The 10,746-nt window shown below is 42.2% G+C and overlaps 1 protein-coding gene across 6 annotated transcripts in view; it reads right to left on the bottom strand.

Annotated features, from left to right (window-relative positions):
- Window positions 1–9,734: 9,734 nt before the first annotated feature.
- The window catches only part of ZBBX (zinc finger B-box domain containing), a 341,437-nt gene continuing 340,425 nt past the window's right edge, over window positions 9,735–10,746 (bottom strand). For all 6 annotated transcript variants that reach the window (XM_075338565.1, XM_075338563.1, XM_075338568.1 and 3 more), the window contains one exon: window positions 9,735–10,133. In XM_075338565.1, the coding sequence (XP_075194680.1) occupies window positions 10,037–10,133 (97 nt within the window). In that variant the 3' untranslated portion in view covers window positions 9,735–10,036. The remainder of the gene's footprint in view (window positions 10,134–10,746) is intronic.

Here is a 10,746-nt window from a genome sequence, read left to right as displayed (position 1 = left end):
GTTGGCGGCATCTAGGCTGCATCCAAGATGCAGCATGTTAATTCTTTTTGCGATTTTCCTGTGTTTTTGAACCCTTCCAGTCAATAGATTTGACTTAAAAAATGCATTGGGCAAAACGCGGTAAAAACGCTGTAAAAACGCGTCAAACACATTGCGTTTTTTATGCGTTTTTGACTCAATACATTTTTGGTGCATTTTTGGAACAAAAATGCTGCATCTTTGTGGTAAAAAAATAAAGATGTCGCGTGTGAACATACCCTTACCTTACACTCTCTATAGCTTCACACTGTTCCCTCATCATGCTAACCTCTCTCCATATTGTGCCTACATTTCATACTGCTCCCTCTCCATATTCATACTGTGCCCATTTTTCATACTATGTCCTCATCCTCCTCACCACTATGTCCTTTCCAAACTGTACCCCTTCCTCACACTGTCCTCCTACACAGTATGATGGTTACCATAGCCACCCATACAGTACAATATCCACACCAGTACCCAATATACAGTATGATGTACATCACAGCCATACATACAGTATAATGTCCCCCACAGCACCCCACCCAGTATGATATCAACCAAAGCCCCTAATATAAGATCCCCAACAGCACACAATACATTATGGTCACCCTCTTGTTATGCCCCCACAGCCCCTCTTGTAATGTCCCTATACCAAGTCCCTTTTGTAATATTCCCATAGCCAGCCCCCTCTTGTAATTTCCCACAGCAAGCTCTCTTTTGTATTGTTCCCACAACTAGCCCCGCTTGTAAAGTCCCCCTAGCCAACCCCTTATATCCCCATAGTCAACCCCTCTTGTAATGTCTCCATAGCCAGCCCCTTATGTTCCCAGAGCCAGCTTTGTGTCCACATGGCCAGCCCCTCTTGTAATGTCCCCATAGCCAGCTCCTTATGTCCCCCTAGACACCACTCTTGTAATGTCCTCATAGCCAGATCCTTATGTCCCCATAACCAGCCCACTCTTGTAATGTCCCTATAGCCAGACTTTTATGTCCCCATACACAACCCCCTCTTGTAATGTTCCCATAGCCTGCCACTTATGTCTCCATAGCCAGACAATTATGTCCCCATAGCAGCCACTCTTTTGATGTTCCCACAACCTCTCTTATATCCTGATAGAAAGCCCCGTATGTCCTCAGGGCCAGTCCCTCTTGGAATGTCCCCATAGTCATCCCCTCTTGAAATGTGTCCATAGGCAATAGGTATAATATCCTCCATTCTAATAAATGGAAGTTAATAGAATGAAAATATAAAAACCTATACTCACCTAATCCAAGCTGCCTGTCCAGAGCAGCTCCATCTCTCCATCTCCTCTTCCACCTGGTGTAGCAGTGGGCGCTGCACAGTGCAAAGATGTCACTGCATAGCAATGTCTAATTTTCTCTGCATACGCCGGAATTCTTGGCAGAGCAAGGAGCTGATTACAGCATATCTGCTCTTGTGCTTGGAGGCACCTACATCAATTCTATTTGCGCCTGTACAAATGAGTGTGAGGAAGGAGCGACAACAGCGAAGCACTAGCAGATAGACAGGTGAGCGATGTCAGTGGCTAACATTTTTCCCCTGTGTGCCCGAGCCCAGGCCATTAATGTGCTAAATGCCTGCAACCGGAGGAAGTTGATGGGTGGCCACAGGAATTCAGCAATATCAGAGAGTTCTTTTTTTCTGAAATGCACCCCTCTTGAGTAGGCAGAAGGTGATGCCTTAGTTAGGTGTCTACTCTGCCTACCCCTCATCCCGACCCTGCGTGAACTTCACAAAATCAAGCACCCCAAAATTCCAACCGAACACTAAAGGGCCTGGCTGCAAAAATGTGCAACAAAAAAAGATGAAAAAAGATGTAATAAAATACATGGAGTGTTGCTCAATATTTTGGCCAAAAAACGCCAATTAGCAACTGGCATCAAGAGTCCTCATTGTTTTGCAACTGACTACCCTAAAACTCATAGCATTCACAGAAGAAGACATGCAGTTCAAAAAACATCACAGAAAAAAAGGCAGTTGTATTTGACAACAAGACACAAAATTAAATGCACTGCAGGATGCAGCATTGCCCCTATGACAAAAAAAGAATCACTGTTGTGGTCGTAACCTAGTCTGCAAGATCAGGTGTTAAGGTTACAGCTGCATGTGTCTGCAGCTCACACTCTTGTCTTTTAAAGCACAACTGCAGCGTTTTTTTTCTTCAGTGCTGGAGTGGTGCTTTAAATCTAAAGGGGGCTTTACACGCTGCGACATCGCTAATGCGGAGTCGTTGGGGTCACGGAATTTGTGACGCACATCCGGCCGCATTAGCGATGCCGTTGCGTGTGACACCGATAAGCGATTTTGCATCGTTGCAAAAACGTGCAAAATCGCTAATCGGCGACATGGGGGTCCATTCTTAAAAATCGTTACCGCAGCAGTAACGAAGTTGTTCCTCGTTCCTGCGGCAGCACACATCGCTCCGTGTGACACCGCAGGAACGAGGAAGCTCTCCTTACCTGCCTCCCGGTCACAATGCGGAAGGAAGGTGGTGGGCGGGATGTTACGTCCCGCTCATCTCCGCCCCTCCGCTGCTATTGGGCGGCGGTTCAGTGACGCTTCAGTGACGTTGCTGTGACGCCGCACGGACCGCCCCCTTAAAAAGGAGGCAGTTCGCCGGTCACAGCGACGTCGCCGGGCAGGTAAGTATGTGTGACGGGTCTGGGCGATGTTGTGCGGCACGGGCAGCGATTTGCCCGTGTCGTGCAACAGATGGGGACGGGTACCCACACTAGTGATATCGGGACCGATATCGCAGTGTGTAAAGTAGCCTTAAGGCTATGTGCGCACTTAGCGTTTTTACCTGCGTTTCCGCAGCGTTTTGAACTGCAGCGTTTTAATGCCAAAAGGCATGCGTTTTGATTTTCAAGCAAAGTCTATGGGAAATAGGGCTTTCTTGTGCGCACAATGCTGTTAAAAACGCAGCGTTTTAGTTGCAGAAATTGTGGCAAAAACTCAGCATTTAAAGAAGCAGCATGTAAATTGTTTTTGCCATTTTGGCAGCGTTTTGCTAACATTGGAGTCAATGAGAAGTTGCAAAACGCATTCTACTTCAAAATTCTAGCGTTTTACATGCTTTTTTGATGCAGAAAACATGCTTTTTGAATTAATTAAATGCATGCGTTTTTAACAAAATATTAATGGCATGATATGTCCCTTTACACACACACATAGTCCGACAATTAAATGCATGAAAATCATTAAATAAATGTAATTTTATGCATAAATATTTGCACATAGTTATTTTAATAAAATAAGCTATTTTTTGTATGATTTTAATATTGATATTTGTTATAATTTTTTTCCTTTTTTTATAGTGTTTGTATGTTTAAACTTTATTTAGCACTAGCTGTACTACCCGGCTTCACCCAGGTTAATAACTGTTGTTAACAAAATAGAATGTATTAACATTCCCGGGATAGAATGTATAAAAAGAATGTATTAACGCCCGGGATAGTAACTGTCTCTCTGTTTCTCTCCCATTCTCTGTCTGTCTCCCCCTCTGTATATATCTCTCTGTCTCTCTATCTCTTTGCCTGTCTGTCTCTTTCCTTGTCTGTCTCTGACTGTCTCTGTCTCTTTCTCCGTCTGTCTCAATCTCTTTCCCTGTCTATCACTTTCCCTTTCTGTCTCTTTCCCTGTCTGTCTCTTTCCCTCTTTCTCTATCCCTGTGTCTGTCTCTTTACCTGTCTTTGTCTGTCTCTTACCCTGTCTCTTTCCCTCTCTTTCCCTGTCTGTCTGTTTCCCTGTGTCTGTCTGTCTCTTTACCTGTCTGTGTCTGTCTCTTAACCTGTCTCTCTCTTTCCCTGTCTGTCTCTTTCCCTGTCAGTCTGTCTCTTTGTCTGTGTCTGTCTCTCTGTGTCTGTTTATTACCCTGTCTGTATCTGCCTCTTTCCCTGTCTGTGTCTGTCTCTTTACCTGGCTGCATTGTGACATGCCAACATTCCATTTAAGGGCATGGCTGCGCATTCTTCTGAAGTTCTGGCTGCACTGTGGCTCCCAGCTCCATTCGCTTTAATGGAGGCAGGTTTTTTTGGTGAATAACTTGTAAAGCGTAGGGTTAAAATGTCCCCTCAAAACATAGTCTATGACACTCTTGGGGTCCAGAAGTGTGAGTGTGCAAACTTTTGTGGCTGTAGCTGCGACGGTGCAGATGCCAATCCCGGACATACATACATACATACATACACACACACATACATACACACATTCAGCTTTATATATTAGATTGTATTTGTAGTCAAAACGTATCTGATTTTAAGCAGTGAAAAAGCATGTAAAACGCGGTAAAAACGCGGTTAAAATGCGGTAAAAACGCAAGCGTATTTATAGCTTTTTTGTGGTCAAAACCAAATTTGACAAAAAACATTTCTGCCAGAGGATGTGTTTAGAACTGCAACTACCTCGCCGCAAAGTGTGCACATAGCCTTAGTCCCCTGCCCTTAGTTATACTCACCTTCTGGCGGCTTCACCTCTTTTCAGCAATGCTCCGGTCTCGTGGCACCATCTACTGCCGTAACTTCTGAATGGCCGGAAGTCAAAAATAACGTCGCAAGCTCTCAATGCAAGTATACTGACAAGCAAAAAGGTAAGAAAAAAGCTTTTGACTTTCAGTCTCCATATTTCACCATCCACTACAGCTTTGAACATGAGACTAATGTGATTAGCTAGGCATATTCCTGTTATGTCACTGCATTGTTACTGGTTTGCGCCTAAGAATCTAAATTTTGTTAGTATTTTGTAAATCTACCTTTGGCTTTCAAAAGTGCCTGAATCTTTTAGATGTAAGCATGTCTCGAATGAAATCTGATCCCAAGTCTCTTCTACAAGTTCACAATGTTGGTACATACTGGTCGACTGACTTGGGTATGTATACAGCTTTTTCTTCAACTCTAGCTACAAGTGTTTGAATGGCTTGAATGGGGACTGTGGGGGCCTTGCCAGAACCTCTACTTTATTGTCATTGAACCATTTCTTCACCAATCTTGATGTCTGTTTCAGGTCGTTATCCTGCTGGAACATTATTTCTTCCTTGTCATACCCATAGTACTCGAGTAGGATAACCATAGTACTGGTCTGGTAGTATATTCACACATAGCACAGCATTGAGACCACAATCGATCCTGGTCAACTATCCAACGTCCTTGGCTGTGAAACAACTAGATATCATCAGGCTTTGTTTCCCAAACTTGACAGTTGCTTCAATTTCTTGATCCATTTTCCCCCTTTTCCCTTGCTTCTTCTAGACCCATTTGCACACATCAGAGCCTAGTCTATTCATTTTCATCGCATTGCTCCAAATCACTAGCTTCCAGACTTCTACTGTCCTTTCTTCATGCTTTTTTGCAAACTCGAGCCGACGCTTCTTATGATGATATTAAAATCGAGGCTTCTTCACCTTTTTTCGGGCCACCATTCCAGACTTGTGTAACGGGCATCGCATGGTGATTGCATGGATGTCTGTGATTTCACTATTACAAAGCATAATAGTCGCCTCCACTGCCAAGTTTGTTGTGCTAAAACTGATGACTTACCAATGCGCCGACTTGGCTTTTAAATAGATTCAGATACTTACTTTCATATTCTTCCAACTGTCATAGCACTCAAATGATGCAGTTTAGAAATATTCTTGGCCCAGAGACCGGTATCGATGAGCTGTATGATGCAGGTTCTTTTTTCTTAGAAAATCTTCTTCATTGTTGCTTCTTGATTTTAACCAGTGACCTTTTGCTTGGTAATCAACCTAATAACACACTAAGCTATTACAGAATGTGAGAACAGGTTGTATTTTGTAGTATAACAAAACAAAAAAGGTTTTTTCACCACCAGGAGCAAAGCAGTAACAATGCAGTGACATGACAAGAATCTGAAAAACTGATCATATGCTAAATAGTTGGAAGTCATAGTTGTATATAAGAGAGCCAAGATAATTGTCTTTAAAATAAAGGTAGTCTCACATTCAAAGCTGTAGTGGATGGTGAGATATGGAGCCTGAAAGTCAAACGTTCAAAACATTGTTACCCTTTTGCTCGTCAATGTATATGAGAGACAGAATTAGGCCAAAATGAGGCTCTTATAGAGTTGTATTGATTTGTGACCTCCGGCGCGCTACATGAAACACAGGAGCTGGCGGCAGGTCACAAATTGCTGGAGACCAGTACTGGAAACAGATGAAGACATCAGAGAGTGAGTATAAGACAGGGGGCAGGCAACATACATCTAAAGCACCACTCCAGTGGGGAAATTTTAAAAAAAACCGCTAGACTGATGCTTTACAGCTGTGTTTCCAGTTTCATTTTTAAAGCTGAGAATCTTGCTGTTGTAGTTTTGATCTAAAATGAGATACAGCCTGGTGAAATGCCTCTTCCCCCAACCTAGATCAGTGCTATGGAGAAGAGGGGGAACTGTTAGGGGAGTTGACGGGCTGCAGGGTCAAGAGAGACATGATCTGTGATTCTCCTTCTGTCACTCCACAAAAGTGGAAAAAAAAGTTTAGAAAAATAAAGAATAAAAAAAATTGTGAAAATTTTATAGAACCATCTTGCCTCTAAGTTCATTATTATTTAGAAAAAAAAAATGAATAAAACTCCACATAACTGTAATGACCCAAATTATAAATGCAGCTTGTCACTTGTCAAGAAATAATAATGGCTTAAAGTGTTGGCACTCTTAAAATTGTTCCAGAAAATGAAGTATTTCTCCCAGAAAATGATTGCAATTACACATTTTACTATATACATGTTTATTTCCTTTGTATGTATTAAAATCAACACACAAAGAAAAACAAAGTAAAAAAAGCAAATTGGACATAATTTTACACAAAATTAAAAAAATGGAACTTGGAAGGCAATAAACATGTGTGTAACAAAATATGTGTAATTGCAATAATATTCTGGGATAAATACTTCACTTTCTGGAACAAATTCCAGGGTGTTAAAACTTTCAATCATGATATATCAGTTGATCAATATTAGTTAATTATTGGGAATAAACAATGTGAAATAATCATATTAAACATGAAAATGTATATGGTAGTATATGGTACATTGCTGTGAATAGCTGCTGCTGTAAATGTAAGTCAGGTCCTATGTAGCTTCACCCCATTTCACCCTACTTCCTTTCTCTCTGTTTCCATGCCGTCTGAGGAAAAATGGTGAAAAGTGTGTATGGGTGGAGGGGTATGGTGCCTAACTGTTACGGTTGCTGCGAGCACTGGAGACTAAGTCCAGATTTCTTACTACTGCACATGTGCGAGCGCTGGAGACTAAGTCCAGATTTCTTGCTACTGCCCATGTGCGAGCGCTGGAGACTAAGTCCAGATTTCTTGCTACTGCACATGTGCGAGCGCCGGAGACTAAGTCCTATCTTGGAGCCATTGCACATGTGCGGGTGACATCATCGCTGACAAGAGGTCACATGTCTCTGACACCTTCTATGCCGATTGGTCGCTGGTCATGTGCTTGTGAGGCCTTGCTCGGTGATAGGCCAGCATGACGTCACTCCTGTCGTTCTGGCAGCGGATTGGCTCTGGTGTCCTCCATCTTGGATGAGGCACAGAGTCTATATAAGACCCTGACACACGCCGCATGGCGCTCAGTCCTCTTGGTTCATGCATAAGAGTAGACGCTCTGTGCGCGTTCCTCTAGGCATTCCTCTGTCTATGCTAGGTGAGCGCTACCGGCAGGGTAGCGTTCTTATACCTTACAGCTTCGGCTGCTGTCCGTATCCTTACCTCTTAGGTGAGCGGACATAGGCAGGTGCCTGAGGCACATGGTCTGGCTGGGCCTTGTGGTTCGACTCGTAGGTGGACGTTGCCGCTAGGGTAACGTTCCTTATAATGCGTCTGGCAGTTGTTCGTATCCTCGCACACTAGGGGAGCGAACAGAGGTAGGAGCTTTGTGCGGCTTACGCTGCTGTTCGTCTCTTTTGCACCACTAGAAGAGCGGACCTAGGCAGGTGCCATATCTAGTGGTTCGTGTCCTCGCACACTAGTGGAGCGAACGCAGGTAGGAGCTTTGTGCGGCTTACGCTGCTGTTCGTCTCTTTTGCACCACTAGAAGAGCGGACCTAGGTAGGTGCCATTTCGCACACATTGCCTTTGTCTCTGTGATTATTAACAGAGATCATTCCACACACCCTCCAAGTAAGGGAGGAATTGCTTTACTTACTTATTATATCCTTCTGTGAGTTAACAGAGGTATTGCACTCTGCCATAGTCTGCAGCAGAGTCTTTGCACGGTGGACCCTGACTGTCTGATACTCCTTTAGGTTATCAGATAGCCCCCCGTAACACTAACCTACATTCTTCATTCATCATTTACAGTCTTCTGCTAGTTAGATTTTAGTGCACTGAGCTGGACTGGACACTGGGTCTTCTCCTCCCTGTCTATGATTTCTCAATCCATCTACCAGTCTCTAATCTTTGATTGATCTGTCTTCTCTAATTGAAATCTTAGCATTGACCTTTCAATAAAAGGCTGAACGCAGGCAGAGGTGGTTGGGGAATCACAGACAGGGAGGAGAAGACCCAGAGTACACTTTGGCCCCTATGCACCAAAATCTAATTAGCAGAAAACTAAAAATGGTGATTAAAGAACAACAAAGAGGATATCTTCACTAAAGGTATCAATTTACTCAGTATTACAGTCATGTCTACTTTACATCACAAAATCGTGGTAAAAGGTTATGTTTAAAGTAATTTATCTGGTTACGATAACCCAAATCAAATGATCCTATTATAACATTCAGAGCCAATACACGGTAGCCTTTCAAGTATTTAGATTGGCGAGCAGATCCAAATGTATTTTTTAGAGTACCCATTTTGTTGCTGAGTTGCAGGGTCAATCTATTTTGCTAGGCTGCATATATTGCAGGGATCTTCAGACTGTGGCTCATGAACCATATGTGGCTTGCTAATCCATTTTTTGTGGCTAGTGGCTCTCTGGTAGCTTGCTGCATGAGCACCAGGTCTATCTAACAGCTATGAAGAGCAACCCTCTAGATACTGACTTTTGTAAGTATTCCAACAAGAAGAGAAGATATGGATATGCATATTCTGGATCTTGGGGCTAGACAGATATAGTAAGTAAGTGCTAAATTGGAAATAGGATGATAATGCCAGATAGAGAAGGTGATTGAGGCTATATGTGATAGTGTCATAAGAGTGCTTGATGCAAGAATACCCAATGAGTGCAAGGTGGGATCCCCTGAATGCAAGTATACTTCCCGTTATTGCTGTGATAAAGAGTACACTGTCAATATACCAATAATGAGGTATCTGGGTGCCATTAATGTGGTGAAAACAGGAGCTGGAGGTCACTACTCAGGGAGGGGGAGAGAGACCATTAGATGTGGCTTTCAATCCTCTCTTTGAGATGAATGTGGTTTACAAAGTAAGAATGGTTGGGGACCACTGATATAAAGCATTATTGTTATTTATATAGAGTATATAATTCTTTATATTTGCATAAAGTCATGCAGAAGGGTGAGATGAATGCCTGCTGCCAGATTACCCCACAGATTGGTTCAGAAGTAATCAGCTGCAAACAGTAGGAAAACCTGGGACCAACTTAATTTCCACAAACCTAACGAAAAAAGATTGAGAAAAATACACATTCAATATTGAATAAAATAATTACTCTGGTCATTTAATAGTCATTTGTAATAGTAATGCAAATGAAAAATTACAAAATCTGTATGAAACATAGCTCCAATTTTATTGTATGAATGAGAACAACGTCATGTACCAAGATGTAACTCAGCATTGATCATTAACAACGTGACTAACCAGAAATATATACAACTGCGTTTGTTCATCAAAGACATACAGTACACTGCCATGTTAATGTGCACAAAACAACACATAGGCACTTAGGGAAGAAGACAAACTAGTAGGAAACATGTTCAGCAATGGTTATAACCAATTATCTAATATTTGAAATGCCTGAAATGGACAGCATGTGTTATTTTTTAGCTGTACTATGGTGCAAAGCTCTATTGAAGTGACAATACATTAAGCTTGTCCTGCAGGGTCTCCTCTTCATCGGATTCACTTTCTACAGCACAGCTTTGCAGAGTGTGCAGGGACAATCTGACAAGAAACAAAAAAATATGAAAAAAAAGTATGAAAAAAAGAAAGTTCTATTCGACATAATACAAATCATACTGTGCTCCTAAAATGTGACCTAGAAACCAACTGTGTCTAAGAAGTGACTAACACACTGTATCTTTTCATGGACATCCATTGCACCGTATATACTTCAAGTTTCTGACATTTGTGAATTTGAACGCTAGAGAGTTGAAGTGACTCCGACATTCATAAGAGAACAGACATTTATCATTAAATCTGTCCTGGCCTGTAAAAATAATGTTAAAAAAGTAGTCTCAACTTCATTTATGGATAAAATGGCAACGTGTTTGTTGAATCAATTATGCATTCTGTTCTTACAAATGGATGGATTTTTAATTCTGTAGTGTACAGCACGATGATCTCAGTACATGTAGACAAGCAGAGCAAGCTGCAAGCCGTTTTCTATACAGTGTACAAACGCTGCTCTGAAGCTGGGCGGATCACAGTGACCCTTCACTACTCCTGTGCTGTAAAGGCAAAGCTGACTCTGCTAGCAACATAGAAGTATGCTGTGGATAAGAAGCGCAGATAGGGTCTTATCTTGTGGGATTTGACAAGACAAACAGGTAAGGTA

Source organism: Anomaloglossus baeobatrachus, chromosome 3, assembly GCF_048569485.1.
Source record: "Anomaloglossus baeobatrachus isolate aAnoBae1 chromosome 3, aAnoBae1.hap1, whole genome shotgun sequence".
Taxonomy (NCBI): domain Eukaryota; kingdom Metazoa; phylum Chordata; class Amphibia; order Anura; family Aromobatidae; genus Anomaloglossus; species Anomaloglossus baeobatrachus.
The sequence above is the reverse complement of the archived record's forward strand: the minus strand, read 5'-3'. Positions and strand labels throughout refer to the sequence as shown.